The sequence below is a fragment of the Emys orbicularis genome, chromosome 1, assembly GCF_028017835.1.
Source record: "Emys orbicularis isolate rEmyOrb1 chromosome 1, rEmyOrb1.hap1, whole genome shotgun sequence".
NCBI lineage: Eukaryota > Metazoa > Chordata > Testudines > Emydidae > Emys > Emys orbicularis.
In genome coordinates this window covers 248448247-248470472 of record NC_088683.1, presented here as the reverse complement: position 1 = coordinate 248470472, position 22226 = coordinate 248448247, and the positions used below count along the sequence as shown (strand labels likewise).

At 41.3% G+C, this 22226-nt stretch overlaps 1 protein-coding gene across 1 annotated transcript in view; it reads left to right on the top strand.

The window, feature by feature from the left end:
• Positions 1-2588: 2588 nt before the first annotated feature.
• TSGA10 (testis specific 10) overlaps positions 2589-22226 on the top strand; it is a 58755-nt gene continuing 39117 nt past the window's right edge. Inside the window, exons 1-8 of the mRNA XM_065418360.1 lie at positions 2589-2645; positions 7946-8065; positions 13288-13503; positions 15200-15265; positions 19220-19420; positions 19991-20146; positions 20925-21098; positions 21242-21319. Of these exons, the coding sequence (XP_065274432.1) occupies positions 2589-2645; positions 7946-8065; positions 13288-13503; positions 15200-15265; positions 19220-19420; positions 19991-20146; positions 20925-21098; positions 21242-21319 (1068 nt within the window). The remainder of the gene's footprint in view (positions 2646-7945; positions 8066-13287; positions 13504-15199; positions 15266-19219; positions 19421-19990; positions 20147-20924; positions 21099-21241; positions 21320-22226) is intronic.

Sequence of the window (22226 nt, the reverse complement as noted above, 5' to 3'; positions counted from 1 at the left end):
CCCAGACAGGAGATGCAGACTGATGTGTGGAAGGGCTGGGGGCTGGGCTGGGGGTGGTACAGCCGCGCCGGAGGAGCTGCTGGCACAGGGCGCTGGCTTCTGGGAGCAGTGGCCCCACATTATGCTCTTTTTGCTGCTGCCATTCCTGGGAGAGCCCTGCAGTTCCGTGGATACCGATTTATATCTGTGGATAGCCGCATCCCCAAATATAAATTTGTATCTGCACAGGGCTCTATTTATCTTTGAAAGTTTCATCTTGACAGAGGAAAAGTTACTTTAAAACCTCAAGATGAAACCCATGTAAGGAAACAAAAATAATTAAAGTTTATGTAAGGTCTGTATTCCAATATGCGTTATTTCTCTCACACTTCAGTTGAGTCAGGATTTCAACCTGATAGTTTAGGGTGCACTGTAAAATTTCATATTTACCTAATTACAGGTGTGACACTGAACCCCGTATTCTTTGCAGTGATATTATGATATGATTATGACATAATTGTATTTTATGCAAGATAAGTCATGCAACATGTCATTAGAAAGGTTATGATTTGCTGAACACGATTATCCTATTTGTACTGTATGCATGTATCATTTTTGTATCTGAAGTTATGAATATTGACTATGTATCTATATTTCAAATGTAGTTACATCTGGGTAATGCCCACTAGACAAGATGCTTTCAGTCTAGATAGTGGGTGGGGAAGGGCCTATTCAGTGCAATAGGCCATTAGGGAAAAAACAATAGCCTTAGGAAAAGTTTAGCTCCCATCTGGTAAGCCTTCCTGTGAGCACTCCAAACAGCCTGTGAGTGATGGCTGCTATGACTCTACAAGGACATGTGATGAGATCACACGTCTCTAGACTCCATCTTGGCATGTCAGTGTTTTTCCGCAGACTGGTCTGGGAATCAAGCTTTGAAACAAAGGGTTCCCACCATATGCAAAAGCTATATAAGGCGGGGAGTGACATCATCTGGTGTTCTTTGCACTCCACACAAGAAGACTCCTGGAAACACCTGAGGAACAAAGACTGAACTGGGGGAAGTGCTGGATCCAGGCTAAAGGGATTTTAACCTGTGAATGAAACACCTGGGGATTCCACGCTGCAAAGCAAGTGCAGCTTGCCTCTTAAAAATCTGCAGCCTGCTTGTATCATCTCTTAGGGTTAGAATCTGCTATTCATATCCAATCTATTTAGTATATTAAGTTTAGTTTGTGTTCTTTGTTTATTTGCTAGGTAATCTGCTTTGATCTGTTTGCTATCCCTTATAATCACTTAAAATATATTTGTTGTAATTAATAAACTTGGTTTTGCTTTATCTAAACCAGTGTGTGGGAATCCTAACTCAGGGGCAAAAGGCTGTTGCATATTCCTCTCCACATTGAGGGAGAGGGCGAATTTTATGAGCTTATGCTGTACAGTTCCTTGTGCTGCGCAAGATGGTATAATTTTGGATTTATATTCCAGAGGGGGTGCGTGCCTGAGGAGCTGGGAATAGCTTTCCCATGCAGGGGCTGGTTGGAGAGCCTGCTTGTAAGCCTGAGATAAGTTGGGGGACAACTGGAGCCATCATCTAAGCCTCAGGTGTGCAGTAAAAAAAACCACACGCTATAACGGTCTGTTGATTTTGTAAAACGCTGGAGGTTTTTTTGGGGTGGAGGCTGACTCTCAGGAGCCCCTTGCTCAAATGACCCCATATCTGGACCACTAATACTACCCATCACTCCCCCCTCACCCCATTGACAGCAAATTTAAAGTAAAAAATATGAGCATGCATGTGGGGAGCACTTAGGAGTTGTCCTTGAAACAGAAAACGCGTCTCAGTCCGAACTAGTCTACAGCAGCGCGGGTACTGGGCTGGGCGCAGTGTGAAGGGGATTAATGCTGCGGTGGAAACTCCCTCGGCAATTCACTGCTGCGCCAAGCCGGTCGTTACACCGGCAGGTGCAATTGTGTGTGGGGGGGCATTCAGGTTGGGGTTTTTGGCACATGGTTTAACACTGCCGCTGGCTGCGCTTGCTCTGAGCCAGGTGGGCCTGTAAGCTTGGCCGCCCCGGGCATTAACTGGCTGCAGCGAGCTCCCTGGCTCTGGAAAGGGGGGTTATCAATTGACGCCCGGCAGCGCGGCTCCTAGGCTGCTCTGCGCTGCCCGGTGCGCGCGTGAAGGCAGGTGAGTGAAGGTGGGCTGGGGGGGGCAGAAGGGCACGCGACGAGCGCGCGCTTCACCGCCCGCTGTGTGCGCGAGCGAGCGCGAGCGGCGGTTGGGGGGGATGGAGCGCGCGCCTCGGAACGGGGCGGGGGAGGGGCCGGGAGAGGAGCGCAGGGGAGCGAGGGGGTTAATGCAGCAGGTAACGAGAGAAGCGCCGGGGGTGGGGGGCGCAGGAGTCCCGGGGTAGTGAGCTGTGGGTGACCGGGAGGCGAGACCTCCTCCCGCCTGGCTGCGAGGCGAGGCCGCCCTGCCCAGCAGGGGGAGCCGGCGCCGGATCTCTGATTGGGCTGCGGGGCTGGAGCGGGAGAAGCGGGTGCCACGGCGGGTAAGTGCGAGGGTGCGGCGGCGGAGTCCGGCCAGAGCCGGGGGAGCCGCCGCCATGAGCGCCAGAAGGTCCCCGGGGCGCAGGAGGAAGAAAGCGGCGTGTCCCGCGCAGGTACAGACCCTCCGGGTCAGCTGGGGGGGGGGGGCGGCCCCGTCTGGTGGGAGCCGGGGACCCCTCCTGCCCTGCCGGCGGGCGCGTGAGGCCTGGGGTTGGGCTCGCGCAGCCTGCGCTGGGAAGACCCCTCGCCTCCCCCCCCCCCCAAGACCCGGCGCGAGGCGCAGGTTCCCCGACTGCTGGTGACCGCGGGGCCGTCGGAGCACAGGGCGCTGAGGCTGAGCGTAGGCTGGGGACCCGGGACACGGGCTGGCCCCGCAATCACCATGGTGACGGCTTGACTCCGGCTGACAGGCAGGGGGCACGGAGAGACGTTGGGCTTTGTTTGACACTAAGTGCCCTTAGCTTCTGGGTAGCTTTCTTTATTTTTACAAACGCGTAATCTAGGTGTATTTAGTGTATAGACTACTTCCGTGCAGATAGTGTAGTTTACTTTAAAAAGAAAAAGCCATTATCAAATCTGCACCGGTTTTGCAGAATATCAGAATTTCCTAGCCCAGGCACAAAAGCTGCTTGCCCACCATTACAACTATCAGGATGGAAAAACAACAAGAAGTCTGGTGGCACCTTAAAGACTAACAGATTTATTTGGGCATAAGCTTTTGTGGGTAAAAACCCCACAAAAGCTTATGCCCAAATAAATCTGTTAGTCTTTAAGGTGCCACCAGACTCCTTGTTGTTTTTGTAGATACAGACTAACACGGCTACCCCCTCATACTTGACAGGATGGAAAATTATTTTATGTACTGGTTAACCTCTCCACCGCTCCGTGCCCCCTCCTTCCAAGCACCCACCACTGCCCAGGCAAAGAGAATTCTGAAAGGTTATTGCATAAAGGTATTCTGGTATATTTACTTTCTAAAGACAGTGGGTAGCATGTTTATACAAGAATCATAGAATATCAGGGTTCAAAGGGACCTCAGGAGGTCATCTAGTCCAATCCCATGCTCAAAGTAGGACCAGTCCCCAGACAGATTTTTGTCCCAGATCCCTAAATGGACCTGTTAAGGATTGAACTCACAACCTTGGGGTTAGTAGGCTAATGCTCAAACCACTGAGCTATCCCTCCCTTCCTACCCCACCATACATAAATTAGCAAGTTTCAGTAAGGGGTTAGCAAAGCTTCACTTGTTTTTTTTTTTAAGGTCAAATAGATCTGACATAGACTTATAAAAAATAGGTAAAGGCATATATATTCAGGTTCTGTTATATCCCAAATTTGTTAGTTTTCAAAGATACCTTTAAGTTTAAAAAAAAAAAAAAAAAAAAGAGCAAGGCTAGTTTTGCTTTTTTCAGGGCTGGATCCAGTGAATTTTCTGTTGATTTTTATAGCAACAGACTTTAACCCTTATGCATTATTTTGCATCTAATATCTTTCATTGTAATCTGTGATAAAATACTATTATTTTACATTCACTTAACCGATTTTTATTTTATGTGCCCATTAGTAGGAGATCAGGGTGCATGTTGTCTGTGATCTACAGTATATCCTTAGGTTTCCTTCCACAGCATGACCACATTTTTTTTTAATTGAACCAATTTGTCCCACCCATATTTGTGGCCCAATCCTGTTTCTTTGAAATCCCTGGGAAAACTCATATTAACTTTAATGAGAGCAGGATCAGACCCTTAATTACTAGTATTTGTCCTATTTTTTTCTTTCAGTTTGTCTAAAAACTGTTTGAACATTACTCCTGAGGGCATTCTGCACCAAAAAATTAAAAATTCTGTGCACAATATTTTAAATTTCTGCACGTTTTATTTGTCAATAAATAAATGCAGAGGCTCCAGCATGGCAGTGGGGAGCGCAGTCCACTGGCTGCACAAAGGTGGGAGATCACCCTGCAGTCCCCCCCACCTCCAGGACATGGACTCAGCGGTGAGGCTGCACCCAACCCTGACATAGCACAAGGCCTGGACCTGCCCCAGAAACACCTTGGGGCCATGCCCCTCTGTGCCAGATGCACCAGGTGTGGGGCAGGTAGGCTCAACCAGGCAGGATCCAAATATGGAGGAGCTCAGTGTGGGGGGATCCAGGTGTGGGGTGAGAGGATTCTGTGTGGGACAATCTGGGTGCAGGCAGCTCAGTGAGGGGATATGGATGCACAAAGGCTCATTGTGGGGGTTCCAGGTGCAGGGGCAATGGGACTCTGCAGGGGCTTCCAGGTGAAGGTTGTTGGGGCTCAGCAGAGGGGTCTGGGTGTGGGGATCTCAGAGGGGGTGGGGGTCTGGGGGAGTGGAACTTGGTGGGGTGCAGCTAGTTGGTGGTCAGTGGCATGAAGGTCTGAATGTGGGAGCTCAGAGTGGTGCAGGGGATGGGGCATCAGGGTGTGGGTTTGAGTGCAGGGAGCTCAGTGGGGGTGGTTGGGGTGCAGGGCTGGGGTTCCGTAGGTAGGGGGTCTGGGTGCAGGGAGGCTCCAGATGCAGCTGTTGAGGTTCGGTGGGGTGCGGTTCGGGTATGGAGGTCTAGGGGGGTTCTGGATGTACCGGGTGAGGCTTGGCAAGGGTGTCTCGGTATGGGAGGTTCAGATGCACAGGGGTTGGGTGGATGGGGGAGCAGCTCCCCATACAGTGACCCCTCCTTCCACAGCTGAGGAGTGATGGGGGCAGGAAGCAGGGGAGGATGCTGAGCTTCCTGCAGCTGGGGGAGATTTCTGGGGGTGGGTCTGACACAGTCGCAGCCGCTCCTTGCAGGGGAAGAGGCAGTCTCATCCTCTCCTGCCTCCAGCCCAGGCAGGATTAGCAGCTGATCCCGGTTTAGGGTAGGAGCCACTGGGTGGGGTTTCTCCAGCCCCACGGTGATTTACCTCTCTGCTGGCTGCTCTGGGTGCCTGAAACGTTGTACCTGTGCTGCTAGGGAGTGGTGTGTGACTGCTCTTGCAGCTTCCCTGTCAGAAAGTCATTTTTCTGCAGGGAAGCAAAGAAATCTGCGGGGGACATGAATTCGGCACACGCGCAGTGGCGCAGAATTCCCCACATGAGTAGAACATGTGGTCAGTTTTTGCCATCTCTTTATGACAATAACTTTCCTGATAATTTTCAATATGATTCTGTAGAGATGATTATTTTACCAAATTTGTCGTTTTATAAGATTATAATAATCTATCCACTACTGCCTCAAATAGTTTGTCATCTGTTTTGAGATTCTTGGATTTATTATTAATCATTAATTACTATTAATCTTTTTTTTTTTTTGTAGTAGTGCTTTAAGGCCAGTTAAGAATGGGGCCTCACTGTGACAGTCTCTGCCCTGAAGAGTTTACAATCTAAATAGACAAGACAGTTTTGATTTTTTTCAGGGCTAGATCCAGTGGCTATTCCAGGACTACTCCAGCTGGTAGGAGTAGCTGCAGAAGCAGGGACTTTTGGACTTTTAGAGAACTTTCTACAGTTGTTTTGACTGGAACTTCTCTGTCCTGTTTTAACTGGCTGTTTGCTCCAAACCTCTTTCTCACAGTCTCTTCAGGTCTACTCCTGTTATCTGTTTCTTCCCTGCCCCATCCCCCTCAATTCCATTTCCTTCCCTTTTCTTTCCATTTAGCTTATCCCTACAGAAGGAACCCCTCTTAAAAACAATTGTAAAACTAATATGATGTCTTCTGCCACTACATTGTTCACTTTGTTTGTGTGTTATACCCTTTTCCCCCTGGGGTGTCTCCAGCTGGCTTCTCTTTATTTTTTTGCTATCATATTTGACACAACTGATAGGAGCATTGCACTTCAATTATGTAAGAGGGCCCAGTCCTGCAAACACTTACACACACTGAAGTCAATGGGACTACTCACATGTGTAAAGTTACACACTTGTGGAAGTGTTTGCAGGATCAGGATATATATTTGATATACAACATAAGGGTATGTATATCATTGGAGTTTTACCTCAGTAATCAGTCTTCTGATTTTACAGCAGGAATTTGTTTCTCTCCTATGAATTGTCAGTGGGTATTCTGCAAGGTTCTATTTTGGGTCCACTGCTTTTTTTCCCCTTTAGTCTGATGCTTTTAAGTATCATTTATATGCAAACCATAGCTAATTTAGTTTCTTTATTTTTTTAGGACAGCAACTAGCTGCTTTTATTGCTTAATATGGACAAAATAAAAATAACAAAACTTTTTTGCTTCCAAACTTAGTTATTTTATTTTCTGCATTAAGGGTCTGATCCAGTGCTTACTGAAGTCAGTGGAAATACTCCAGTTGACTTCAATGGGTGTTGGATCAAGCCCTAACTCCCATTTCTACAATTTTTGGGTTTAATTCTGACTTTTATGTTTTACATATTAAGTCAATAATTAAAATGTATAGATTTTAATATTTGTAATTTTTTGTCTTTGTTACTAAATCATTGATGTATGATTCAGTTATTTCTTGGTTTGACTGTTGTAATGGCTTTCTTGCCAGGTTTCCTACTTTTTCTTTCTGGTGTACAGTCTGTTCAGAAATATGAAGCTTGTTTTCATTATATTTATTCTTCTTCGATTACTGCTTTATTCAGGCCATTACACTGCCTAAACCTAAACTGTAGAATTAAGTTAAATGTAAGGCTTTTTGTATACTTACACTCACTCATTTATAGAATTTTGTTTCTTCTTCTTACTGCAATTTACTCTCAGCTTCAGAGTTGAGTCTTATTGCTTCTATGCTACTAGTTTTCCACATCAAAATATCAGGCCTTTGTAGTGTGGGGCCCTAGTGGTGTATATATATTTTTAAAGAAAACAAATGTATTTTCCACTTTGTTTAATGTATTTTTGGGTTTTGCTTGTTGACATTTTTTATATTTGCTTTTTTGTTTGATATTTTGTTATATATGTAAAAGATGGTAGATAACATTGGCATCAATTTAATTATTAATAATGTCAGACTCAATTGAAACAAGATCCTCCCCACTCTTGCTTTTTAAACTTGTCAAAGGAACGGAAAATCTATATGCTTTACTGCTAACTCCCTCTCCCCCCACGCTCCCTGGCCAGAGGAGCAGGAGACCAGTAATGAAATCTAGCTGTCTTGCATGGGATTGTAGAACAATTTCACTAAACTACCAGACTAACCTAAAACCTTTTGTTTGTTTTTAAATTTTGTACATTTCATTTTTATCTTTAGCTTCTCTGGTGCATCCATGAACAGTGTTATCTCAGGATATTCTCTCAGTGTGCAGCGTTAAGTACCTTAAGGGGAAATATTGTTATGAAATATCTTCAGGAGTATGTCTTCTCCCATTTTCAAAGGTCACACTTCATGACTGCATGCAGAAATTCATTCCACAGAAGTACTTATACTGTTTTCCATTCCCCCAAAAGGTAACAACAAGAGAAGACCATTTTAATATAAGGGATCCAGTGTCTGACAGTGAGAAACCTTTTAAATTGGAAGGAAAGGCTAAGAACACAGACAAAGTCATCCATAAACTGAATTTAAAGGTTGTTTTATTTTTCTACTTTTTGTTTTTTGCTTTGGTGGCAGTTTGTAAGGAACAGGAATTCTGATAATTTTATATCATGAAATGATAACTCAGCAATAACATCTGTTCTTTAAATCAGTGTCACAGTCTGTAGAGCTGGCAAGCCTTTTCTTACTGAATAGAGTTGCAGAACCAAATCAATTATGGCATGATATCCTGACTATGTTGCATCATTTACATCATAGCGTTTTGTCAGTATGTGATGATATGTCAGCGTGACTTAACATCCTTAAATATTGACGGAACTTCACAAAACAAAAAACATCATAGTTTAGTTAGTGACTTTGTGTATATTCATTTGAGGTCAACTACTGTCATTCCTTCATCTCTCTGTTATTGGGAGAGAGGGGAGTCTTCCTAGGACTAATGGCCAGATTAGGAGGAAATGATGGTTATCCACCCAAGACTTGTTCACAGTCCCAAATATCTAAATGTTTCAGCTGAAATCATTAGCAGTGAAGTAGTTACCAATGTTGCATTTAGACTGATATAATTGGGCTGTAGAGTTAATACTTTTTTTTTTTTTTTTTGGTCTGTAGAGTTGCAGGCACTTCCCCAAATTTAATGCACACAGTCATTAAATTATCATTACACATTTTCCAGTTAATACAAAAGACTCCTAAACCATGCTCAATCTCCAGCCCCTCTACTTAAGTGCCTATGAGAAAAAAGGGGTTTTGTAGCATGTCTGGATGCTAACAAATTCATGGTCTGGTTAGCAAGATGGGACGCTAATTCTAGAGTCGAGGATACACTTCCAGGAATTCCTTATTTATGTTGAGGAAGCTCCAGCTCAGGTGTAGGGTTGCCAACTTTCTAATCGCACAAAACTGAACATCCTAGCCCTGCTCCTTCCCTGAGGCCCCGCCCTGCCCCCACTCACTACATTTCCCCCTCCCTCGGTGGCTCACCCCCCCCCACCCTCACTCACTTTCACTGGGGTGGGGCAGGGGATTGGGGTGCGGGAGGGGTGAGGGCTCTAACTGGGGGTGTGGGCTCTGGGGTGGAGTCAGAAATGAGGGGTTCAGGGTGTGGGAGGGGGCTCTGGGCTGGGGCAGGGAGTTGGGGTGCAGGAGGGGGTACAGGCTCTGGGCTGGGGGTATGGGTTCTGGGGTGAGGCCAGGGATGAGGGGTTTGGGGTGCAGGAGGGGACTCCAGGGTTGGGGGGGGGCTCAGGGTTGGGGCAGGAGGTTGGGGTTCGGAGTTGGGGTGCGGGCTTACCTCGGTCAGCTCCCGATCAGCAGTGCTCCCTGCCTATCCTGGCTCTGCGCTGCGCTGTGCCCCAAAAGCTGCCAGGAACAGGTCCGGCTCCTAGGCGGGGGGCGGGGCAAGGAGGCTCCACACAGCTGCTCTCACCCACAGGCACCGCTCCCCAGCTCCCATTGGCCGCGATTCCTGGGGCAGGGGCAGTGCACGGAGCCCCGTGGCCCTCCCCACATAGGAGTCGGACCTGCTGGCCGCTTCTGAGGCACAGTGCAGTGCCAGGACAGGTAGGGACTAGCCTGCCTTAGCCCTGCAACACCGCTGACTGGACTTTTAATGGTCCAGTTGGCGGTGCTGACTGGAGCCTCCAGGGTCCCTTTTCGACTGGGCGTTCTGGTCGAAAACCGGACACCTGGCAACCCTACTCAGGTGCCATTGCGGATCTTAACTGTGGCATAGGGAGGGAGATGGTCACTCCGTTAACTAGGCCCTGAAACAAGCAGGGCTTTATATGTTAAAAGCAGCTCCTTGTACTCTATTCAGAAAGTTATTGGAAGCCACCGACTGTGAATGTTGTTATAAGAGCACTATGTGACACATCTCTAAATATGCATGCAGTGGCATTTTGCTCTAGCTCAAGCTTACAAATGGTTCCAGTATGCAGCCTCTTGTACAGTGCATTTTAGTAGTCTAGTGGCTGATGGTAGCAAGGTCAGCACTGGAAACGTTACTCTCTTCTAGCAGGCACAGGTGAAAGAACTTTTTTTTTTTTTTTTTTTTTAATTACAAGTGCTATTCTATCTTCCAGAAACAGCCCGAGTGCTAATATGATTCCAAGATTGCTAATTTGAATCATAAGTAATTTGAATCACAAATGGTGTTTTGAGAGCACAAAGGCTAAGCGTTCTCTTGCTGAGTTTAGGTCAGTAACAATCAGTGAAGCACTTAGGTTGACCAGATAGCAAGTGTCAAAAATCAGGACAGGAGTTGGGGGGTAATAGGTGCCTATGTGAGAAAAAGACCCCAAAATCAGGACTGTCCCCATAAAATCGGGACACCTGGTCACCCTAGAGACTCTAGAAGATTTGGGACCCCACAACCTATCTTTGGAACCTGTGTCCTACCTGGCTGGGAAGGCTAAGAGAGAAAACTTGATCCATTGCTGGTGGATATTGTCAAATGAGAGAGTGTAGAATGCCAGTGTCTCTTAAGAAAGCTGTTGCTTGGCTTTTTCTCAAGAAACCAGCATTTGATGTAACAATTTGTCTCCTGTTTAGTAGCTAATCTTCTGTCTTTGGTTAAAATTAGATAGAATGTTATAGTGAGACAATCTTCAGAATACCTAGTCTTCTTGACCCTTGTCAATTTAGATATGTACCTTGGTGCAAGACCGAAGCTGCCATTGTAGTATTGGTGGTGGTAGATTTCCTACTCATGGATAATCTGAGATCTCCATACTGATATTGTTAGGTCTATCGGCTGTTTTTCTATACTGTTGATCACAGAGTAGTAGTAACTTATCTGCAGACTAACGGAAATGGACAAGCAGTTCCTCAGATGATACTATCTTTTCCTTATTTAGTGTTCTCTGATAGTTGTGAAGGGCAATAGCCCTTCAACCCTTAGGGTGATGTCATTTGGAGTTTCACAATTGGTTCCATCTCGTGTTCCTTTTTATTCAATGTATATTGGAGCTGGGAGGAGGTATGGGTAGCAGTACTGATATGTTGATAATATCCAGCGTCATATCCCTGTTTCACTTGATCCAGCAGCCGGTGCTGTTGAACTCCTGGCTCAGTGCTTGGGTTGAATTGGAGCATGGAGGAAAGTTTGCTGGCTGAGGTTCAAATTGGACAAAGCTGAAGTGATGCTGGTCGGTTGGGAGAAGAAATCAGAAGCTATTGTGTATATTATATCTGTCCCTCATATTTAGCATGTGTGCCTGCCATTTGTTTCTAGAGTTCATAATCTACAGGTGCTTTTGGACTGCTGGCTGTTGCTGAATTATCCTATAGTAATATTGCCCAGGAATGTTTTTCTCCATCCTCCTATGACTAGGAGACTGCTACCATTTTTGTGCCTTTGTCATCTCAAGTTTGTTATAGTAACATGGTCTACATGAGGCTGTACCTCAGTCAACCTGGAAAATGAAGCTGGTGCAGAATGCAGAATTTTGGTAGGGGCATGTGACATTTGTGCTCCGTGATCTGTGCTATCTGCCTTTTGGCTTTTGGGTAGAATGTAAGGTGTTACTTTTTATATGAAAAACCCTAAATGGTTTGGATCCTGTGTACTTGAAAAACTGCCTATTTCACTTTCTCACAGTTGCTCAAATTAGAATCCTGTTGATATAAAGGAGAGGGAGATGCCAGCAGGGTGTTCTCTGTTAGAGCCCTCAGCTTTGGAGAACACTTCTTTCCTTCATGGCCCAAAACAGCCTGAATATGGTGACCTTTTGAGCATGCTTCAAGGCCTGTCTATTTAGCCAGGGTTTGGGGGATAAAGGGGATGATATAGGTTGTTTGTGTGGGGTAAGGGAAATTTTTTTACTGTGGTTAATTATTTCAGGTATGAAGGTGTCAAGCAGCAGCTGGCTTCACCTTTGTTATTTTTGTAATTTTAAATGTTGGTCATGTTATAGTTATAACTTGAAAGCCATTTAAAAAAATAATGTATTCCCTCAACCAAGTGTGCAGATATCGCCCTTGCTGACACTACTTTTGGTTTTGTCTGGTTTAAGACTCAACCACTTTACCTTTATCCATTCTCCAAGTTCATAACTGCATTGGGTTATCTGGATCAGTTGTGGGGGAAATATGAAGCTGATCTCATCAGTTGTTGCAACTCATATTTCCATGTTAACTCTGTTAATATTGTATATGAGTTGAACAACGGGGTGACAAAATTAGCACTGGCAAAATCCCAATTTTGACAGAACCCTCCAGAAGGAACAAACTTTTGTCCCAAACCACTCTTTGGGACCTCCCTGATAAGAATGATTCAAGGGCAGGTCTGTTGACTGCTATTCATGCCTGCAGATATCCCAATAAAACATTGTGGTGATTGGTGTTAATTGCAGCTGACAGATCCAATAATATCAGCATGGACACTTAATCCTTATCAATTACTATGAAATCATTCACCAGTGCAACCAGTGCAGTTTTTATATCATACCAGGTCTAAAGCCTGATGGACTGAGATCTCTGAAATCTGAGGACTCAAGAGATTGCCTGGGTGTCTGCCACAACTTTCTCAGGGACCTTTCCCAAAAGTGAGCGGGTCAGAGCAAGTTAATAGGTGGCAAGATCATTGACATGTTATTGTTTCTTAAGCAGTTTCCTTAAGAACATCAGGTACCCTGTCCTCCTCCCCTTTAGGGGGATATTAACAGTCTTCACCAATAATGAACCTAGTACATCCCTGCTGGCTTTTACCACACAGGAAACACATAGACCCCACATGCAGGTGGTGGAAAAGATACTTGCAAAGCCTTGGTGAGGAAGACTAATTGATATTCAGGCAGAGCATGAGAGCCATTTCTTCTCCCAGCATTATCAGAGGAATGCTACTGTAGCAGCTCAGTTTGTGAGGGTGGTCAAGGGGACACTGGGGGTTACATATCACACTGGGAGACCAACAAATGGTCTACACATCACATGGAGAGGACAGCCAAAGAATCTGTGGAGCTGCTGATCAAAGGAAATCAACTAGGATGGATAAGAGAAATAAACAGAAGCAGATTGCTTAATTTTAGGGTGGAAATTAGGAGCCTGTTTCTTCACTGCCTTTTACCTTGGATAGTCATTTACGTCTCTACAAAATGCTACTAGTGTAAATTAATGAAAATTTTGGGCTTGTCACTGTCTTACTAAACTGAGTGCAAAGTGTAAATAAATATTTCTGCTGTGAAATACCTCCAGTTTATATCTTTTAAGATTAAGAAAAGTAAAATGTCTTTGTTCTTCCTGGTCCTAGTAGATTGACGATCTGAAGAAGAAAAACCATGATTTAAAGCAACATGTTATGGAACTGCTTGATAGTAAGCAGGTGGTGGTGAGTCAGGTGGACAGTTTGACCAATAAGAATGAGTATCTGTGTAAAGAACTTGCTGTAATTGACAAACTAGCTGAACAGCTGGAAAAAGAAAAAGAATTAGTCTTGGATACTGCTGACCAGGAGCTTGAGGAAGCAAAGGTATTAAATGCTAAACAGAATACGTATATTATAGGGGGAGCCAGTAAGTTTTATAAAATTTAACCTTTTGGGATGAAACTTTATAGCCATGGTTTCTGCCTGAAGGTAAATGATTTTTGTTTATTTTTTAATGTAAAATCTTACTCATTTTAAAACTTAAAAATGAATAAAGGAAAGAGGGAGTAATGGGTAATGAAGATTGGAACACTCCAACCTGATAAGTCTTGAAAAGGGCTCCTAGTATAATGGGTTAAACTGAATGTCTGAGGACAAGAGTTACGTTTAAATGGGGGAAGAGAGGTCAAGAGGAGGCTGCCACACATCTCATGATTTGTGGAAGTACCGCTGTATCTGTTAAGACTATAGCCAATATGATACATTTGGGAAGTGCTGCCATAGAGCCTGAAATATGAAAAACTGGCTTCTCTGAGCTCAAAATAAAAAACTTAATTCGTTCCAGAGCAATACAAGAACCCTTTCCTTACCCTAAATAAATTATTCAAGTATATGACTGAACCTTTTGAGATCTTGTATCTTGAATTTATTCAGCAGATGAGGAAAGAGTACCATTTCAGTTAACTGTATATGAAAGTGAGAGGGAGAACACTAGTGTTCTAGAGCTTGTTGAATTTATTAAAAAGAGGACCAGATCCTCAGCTGATGTAAATTATCACAGATCAACTGAAATAAGTGGAGCTATGACAATTTACACAAGCTGAAGATCTATCGTAGGGTGAATATTTAGAGAATGAGTTTTTGTAGTAAATTAGATGAAATAGTCCCAAATATTTAACTAAATTTTGGGCCCGTCTGGTGGGAGAAGAAGAATATCTCACATGAGAGAAGACATCCAGAGCCTCAGATTTTGTAATTTTATTTTAGAACCAGAAAATCCATGAAGGCCCCAATTGTGCATTGTATCCATGTGAGCAGGCTCTTGTGCTTGTAAGAAGTCCTGTTGGGTTCAGTGCCGTGCACTGAAGGGTCTGCTTGTGTGGAACTGATCGCAAGATTGGGGCATTAATGACTGGAATATTGCCATTTAAAATGGCTGGAATTAACATTTTATGGGGGGTGCTGTGAGGAAGAAAGTAGCATACATCCTTGCTATTTTTTTTTATATGGCCACTCCTGTGACAAAATGGTTGAGGGATAAAAGTTGTAATAGTTGTAGTAGAAAAGTGCTTTTGAGTATTCCAGTGAAAATTGCTTTTGATTTCACAGAGTGATGAAAAATCACACTTTGTGCATGGATAGTACATTTAGTGTGATGTATTAGCAGTGTTCAGAGGGAAGGTAGGCTGAACTATGCATGTGTGATTAACGTATCTACATGCTTATCTTCTTAGTCCTTGGAATACTCAAACTGGTCCAATTTCCAAAAGTTTATTGAAAATGCAGATCTGGTAAAAGGGGATCCTGCACTTTCTTTTTGCTCACCCAGACAGACACTGCTCCTTCTTTGTCCTGATCCTGTACAATTTATGCAGGCAAAGTACTAATTGACTGCACATTTGTGTTCTAGTTAATTCTTAAAGGTTCAACTTCTTAAATAGCATGTCTCCAGTCCAACCAACCTGGAAGAGAGTTCCAATTAGATGCTTCAAAAGAATAAGAAAATGGGGCAAAAAATGCTGTATTTTCAGTTTACTACCTGAAAATAAATAAATGTAATCTGTATTACTTTTTATTCTAGACTCAAATTAGATGCCAGCAAAACAATATTAGAAAGTTGGAGCACACAATCAAAATACTTAGATCTGTAAGTTATATATGTATTCTTAGTATTTTTACAGCTATGTATTTATGTAGGTTATTACTTTCAAAGATCAGAGGGGTAGCCGTGTTAGTCTGGATCTGTAAAAAGCAACAGAGAGTCCTGTGGCACCTTTAAGACTAACAGATGTATTGGAGCATAAGCTTTCGTGGGTGAATGCATGCATCCGACGAAGTGGGCATTCACCCACGAAAGCTTATGCTCCAATACATCTGTTAGTCTTAAAGGTGCCACAGGACTCTCTGTTGCTTTTTACTTTCAAAGAGCAATTAATGCTAGTATACGTACATTTAATTGTCTTTTGGTTTTTACTGGTTCAATAAAACAGAAAGATTATGGAGAATATTTCCATTTTGGTGTATATTGGTAATTCTCATTCTTTAAATAGACTATAATATATCCTTTATCTTTCAACTCACTTGGAATTTTTTTTTGTTTTTGAGAGTCTCATTAACTTTTCTACAAAATCCAAAATGTTTGACTGCTCTGAATACTCCTAAAACAGAATTCTGCATATATGTGAAATACACACAGCCAGTATTTTATCCTTTAGATATTTATTTTAATATTCTCTTTTCCCCAAATGTTGATAACCATAACGTTGAACAATGATATTTGGAAATATACACAGACTTGTATAAAAGTCTAATAAACAATTTATCAGCAACAAAAACTTCTGAGTTACAAAATGGATGTATATTATTTGCTTCCAGATTAAATTGGTATAATTAATAGACTCCTTCATTTAACTGGGAAGTAATTTTTTGAATTTATCAAGATCACATGGACCTCTTACCATACTACAGTATTAAGCTTTTTCACAAATTTCCATGCCTACAGTATAAGGCTTTTGGTAATTACACTTGCTTCTTAGACCCCAGTCCTTTAATGAGCTCCCTGTAGAAGGACCCCTCTGCAGATCTCACTGCCAGATTAGGGCCTTAGTGGCTTTGATCCTGTGAGTAGGAATTGCGGGCATTAAGAGCCCCATGAATTGGGCCCCATGAAAGATTTTCCTGTGATCTTGTCATTGAACATTGCCAAGCAAAATAGCCTTTTTGTATTGTTATAGTTGTGCTAAATTGAGACATGTATTTATAGCACCATGTATCTACCTGTGCGATAAAATTAACTCGTATTGAAATGGGATTTTTCTCAGCCAAAACACAAACCATGTACAGATCTTATTTCATGAATGTTCAACAATTTTTAAAGGTGACTTGTAAAACTAAACATTTGGTTTATCATCCAACAACAATGAGTGCATATTTAAAAAACCCTTTCAGGCCTTCTTCCCCACTTTATTTCTATTATATTAGAAAATCAGGTTTTGTCTATCCTTTTTTCCTGAAAGATTCTGTAGATGACTGGGGAGCTTGATGTAATATAAACCTATTAGGACTCTAATCAGGTCAAACTTGAGTGAAAGAGAGAGTTATTCTTATTCAGTTTAACATCTATTTAAATTTAAATTAATTAGAAATACTTGGGAGAAAAGATATCATTGTTAAAGACTCAGCACCTCTGCCTGCTCAAATAAAGGCTTGACACTCCCCCCCCCCCTCCCCCTCAATACTAAGGAAGAGGTGGAAGATGTTACTTGACATTCCTGGCATTTTTAAAGTAAAAAAACAAGCAGAAAAATATGGGTAGATCTTCTTTACACATCTAAAAAAACCCACACCGTTTTTTTTCTTTGCAGATGACCTTTAATTAACATAGTTACCTACACTTCAGTTTACTACCATCCTCAAAATTCACCATCCATTACCAACACCAGATATGACCACCTCATGTTTTTCCTAGTAGTAGTAGTAATAATTAGGGCTGTTGATTAATTGCAGTTAACTTCCGCGATTAACTCAAAAAATTAATTGTGATTAATTGCAGTTTTAATCTCATTGTTAAACAATAGAATACCAATTGAAATTTATTAAATATTTTTGGATGTCTTTCTACATTTTCAAATATATTGATTTCTGTTACAACACAGAATACAAAGTGTACACTGATCACTTTATATTATTATTTTTGATTACAAATATTTGCACTGTAAAAATGGTAAAAGAAATAGTATTTTTCAATTCACCTCATACAAATACTGTAGTGCAATCTCTTTGTTGTGAAAGTGCAACTTACAAATGTCAATTTTTTTTGTTTGTTTGTTACATAACTGCACTCAAAAACAAAACAAAGCAAAACTTTAGAGCCTGCAAGTCCGCTCAGTCCTACTTCTTGTTCAGCCAATCGCTAGGGCAAACAAGTTTGTTTATGTTTATGGAAGATAATGCTGCCCGCTTCTTATTTACAATGTCACCAGAAAGTGAGAACAGGCATTTACATGGGACTTTTGTAGCTGACATTGCAAGGTATTTACATGCCAAATATGCTAAACATTTGTATGCCCCTTCATATTTTGGCTACCATTCCAGAGGACATACTTCCATGCTGATGATGCTAGTTAAAAAAAATGTGTTAATTAAATTTGTGACTGAACTCCTTGGGGGAGAACTGTATGTCTCCGGCTCTGTTTTACCCACATTCTGCCATATATTTCATGTTGTAGTAGTCTCGGATGATGACTCAGCACATGTTCGTTTTAAGAACACTTTCGCTGCAGGTTTGCAAAACCAATGTGAGATTTCTAACCGACCCAAGGTTTAAGAATCTGAAGTGCCTTCCAAAATTTGAGAGGGACGAAGTGTGGAGCATGCTTTCAGAAGTCTTAAAAGATCAACACTCCAATGTGGAAACTACAGAACCCGAACCACCAAAAAAGAAAATCAACCTTCTGCTGGTGGCATCTGACTCAGAGGATCAAAATGAACATGCATCGGTCCGCACTGCTTTGGATTGTTATCAAGCAGAACCTGTCATCAGCATGGACGCGTGTCCTCTGGAATGATGATTGAAACATGAAGGAACATATGAATCTTTAGTGCATCTGGCATGTAACTATCTTGCGACGCCTGCTAGAACAGTGCCGTGCGAATGCCTGTTCTCACTTTCAGGTGACATTGTGAACAAGAAGCGGGCAGCATTATTTCCTGCAAATGTAAACATTGTTTGTCTGAGCGATTGGCTGAACAAAATATAGGACTGAGTGGACTTGTAGGCTCTAAAGTTTTACATTGTTTTATTTTTGAATGCAGTTATTTTTTGTACATAATTCTACATTGTAAGTTCAACTTTCATGATAAAGAGATTGCACTACAGTACTTGTATTAGGTGAATTGAAAAATACTATTTCTTTTGTTTTTTACAGTGCAAATATTTGTAATCAGAAATAAATATAAAGTGAGCACTGTACACTTTGTATTCTGTGTTGCAAATGAAATCAATATATTTGAAAATGTAGAAAACATCCAAAATATTTAAATAAATGGTATTCTATTATTGTTTAATCGAGTTAATTTTTTTAATCGCGTGATTAATTGTGATTAATTTTTTTTAATCACTCGACAGCCCTAGTTATAATATAATAATTAGACACTGCTATATAGGTCAGTACTTTAATGGTGCTTCCTGTTAACTTGGTGGTAATGTATCAAGGGTTAATCATCACTTCCCCATTTTGTCTTGGAGTTTATTTAGCTCAGGATTACCTTTTAAGCAGGAAACATTCTCAAGTTGCCATCTAAGTACACAATCTTTGTTATATTTAAGATGCTGAAAGTTTCAAGGAGAACTCTTGTAAAAGGAAAAGTAGTTAAGATGGAAGAAACTAAATAACTGAACATCCTATTAGATCAACTGTAGAATTACATACTCATAGTTGGGAAAATGTTTCAAAATGTGAAAGTGCCAATATCCTCAAGCAGTTACTTCACTTTAATATTTTGAAGAGTATGTTTATCCACTTTGTGTTGAAATATAAGTGCATTACATTTTAAAATGTTATATTTCAATGAACACATTTTTTGTTTTGGCACTTAAAAGGTTATTTTAGAAACAGAATCTGAAAAAACACTAGGGAAGTCTCCTTCAAGACTTGATACCTTTATCAAGACATTGGAGGAGGACAGAGATTATTATAAAAGTGAAGCTGAGAATTTGAGGAAGATGTTTCGAAACACATCTTCAAGTCCTAAGCACAGCCCCACTCGTAGCAGCATTTCAAAACATTCTTCACCTATCCAGGTAAGCTTGGAATACATTATAGTATAGCAGTCATGCATTTATTTTGTACTGAAATCCCTAACACAGGATGTGGCTCCAAATCCACGTTCAGTAATAAGATAGTCTATTAGTTATGAAAATGGATGGCAACCTCCGGCAATTCACACGTAGCTAAACACTGCCTTGTTCTAGATTTACATCTCCTTAAACACTTCTTAAGGCTTACTGTGATTACATTTAAATACTTCATAAGGTGTTTAATAAAAATAGTTTTATGATAGTTAGGCAATTACTAGCCCAAAACAAGGTGAATCAAACCCTTTAGTTCCATGATATAAAGTGAGTAGAGAATACTGAGTCAGATTAAGACTGAGTTTTTGCACATGAAAGATTTCCAATCTCCATTTAGTGTTTGTATTTAGTATATAACATTGATAAAAATGCATATGCATCTAGTTTTGATTGTGTTGAATCTGTTCAGGGCTGGGCTTTCTATATTGTGTGTGTATAGTAGTAGTTTCAAAACCTAAAGTACTAGGAAATGTGTGCAAATTTGTTTCTCATCATTAAACTTTTTTGACATTCTTTAAGGGAATGAGTTTAGATCCAGAAGTTATGAAAATATTCAGAGAACGTGAAGAACTTAAGTCAATGCTGGAAAAATATGAGCGCCACATGGCAGAAATTCAGGGTAACATCAAGGTTCTAACAGCTGAGAGAGACAAAATCATCATTCTTTATGATCAGGTAATTGTATTCACAGGAGCAAGAAAGATAGTGGAAAAATATTTGAAACACTTTAAAGGAAAAAATATTTTAGTCTTGTACTTGCATTAGAAATTCAGGTCTCATCTACTCTGGAAGATTCTATGGTTGAGGTTTATCCCTTTTCGGGATGGCACTTAGGCAGGTGTTTAAGTCCCCTTGACTTCAATTTAAGCTCATTCATAAATGCTGTCCTGAATAAGGATGCTTTCCTGAATCGAAGAATATATACATGAGTCATTGCATTCAGACTTTGACCTCATTACCCACAACGTTGCTGAGGTGCACTTATATCACTAGTCACATGTCTTGTGATTAAAGTTGGTCAGAATTTTTTGTGAAAATGTTGACTTTTTGAAAAATCCAAAACTGAAATATTTCTGCCAATAATGTAAATAGTTTGATTTGGACATGCCACTGCAGCATCTTATGGGAGTTGTAGTTTTGGTGCCTCATGCTTCTATTTTCTTCTATAGGCCAAGCTTCCAGTTCAGACTATATCTCCCATGATGCACCATAGTCTTTCTTGATGAGAGCAGGTGATGCAGCATTGGAATGTTCAGGTGCTTCGTTTTTCAATGGAAAAAATCTCAATTTTCTGCAGAAAGCAGACTTTTTTTTGCAAAAACATTCAGTGAAAAATCCAATTTTCTGTTAAAGTTTTGATGGAAAATTTTTGACAAGCCTTATTTGTAAAATATGTAGTCCATAATACATTACATTATCTGTTTCACATTTCACATGTGTTTAAAAATAACAGGCACAGGAAGAAATATCCCGACTTCGCCGAGATGTTATCAAATCCCCCAAGATTCCTAAAACGACTGTGACAGCCCAGGCTATCTTAAGGCGTGTGGAGACAGAAAGGGATACAGCTCTTTCTGACTTCCGAAGGATGACCACAGAACGAGATAGCCTCAGGGAGAGGTTAAAGGTTTGATTTTTATCCCAGCTTGTTATAGCATCGTAGTATAGTTAAGTTTGCAATGTGGTATCCAATATGTGGTTAAACTAAATGTATGCAATGAACTTTAAAAGTAACGTTTTGTATGTATTTTTTGTTATTGTTTGAAACAGATTGCCCAGGAGACTGCATTTAATGAGAGGGCTCACCTGGAACAGAGAATTGAAGAGCTGGAATCAACAGTTCAAGATGTAAGGAAAATATGTCTTGTTTACATATAGAATTGTTATTAATGTCATAAAGGTGACATTTGTGGTTAAAGATCTGCGGGTATAGTTTTAGGGCCCGTTTTTCAAAATGCACATATGAGTAACTGTACATGCCTGAATAGTCCCATTTAAGTCAATTTGATTGTTCAGATGAGTAAAATGTTTGCTGGATTGAGTCCTTAATTTATAAAAGAAAAACATTAATAAAGAAAATGTACATATTAAATATATCGTTTCAGAGATTATAGTGTTTGAAGTAAAAACTTGAGTTCATCCACATTGAAGAATGTAATGGAAGCTTGTATTGCTCTCAAAGTGAGATTCTAATATACCAGTAACTGAACATTTACTTACAAGCAGGGCTTAAATTCATCCAGAGCCCACCACAGCGGAGCTCTGGTAAATATTTTCAAACCCGCGGGAGCCTTGTGGCTCGGGGCTTCAGACCCGCAGGAGCCCTGGTGGTGGGGGAGGGGGCTCTGGAAAATAATTGTTGAGAATTTAAGCCCTGATTTACAAGTTTAAATAGTTGTTCTGTACTCTTCATTCTCTTGGGAATCCCCTTGGTTAATAGACACCCTTTTCTTTCTGCAACTCACTTGATAAATATGGAGGCTGGTACTTCAATATTCAGGTCTTGTGATTTTAATGTTGAGAAAGTTGCTGAATGTACAGGAGTCCTATTGATTTGCTCTCAAATGGTTTGACCATTGATTAGAGTAACGTAGTGAATCAGTAAACTAGGAGAGAGAAGAAGGTGGAGAATTTGTATAGGTTTTTTTTTTTTCTTACAGTGTTAAATCTTTAAATAGATTAGAGCAGGTGATTTCTTTGAATATTAAGCTGAAACTTTTTACTAATCAACCTGTTATCTTTTTGAAGTGATCTG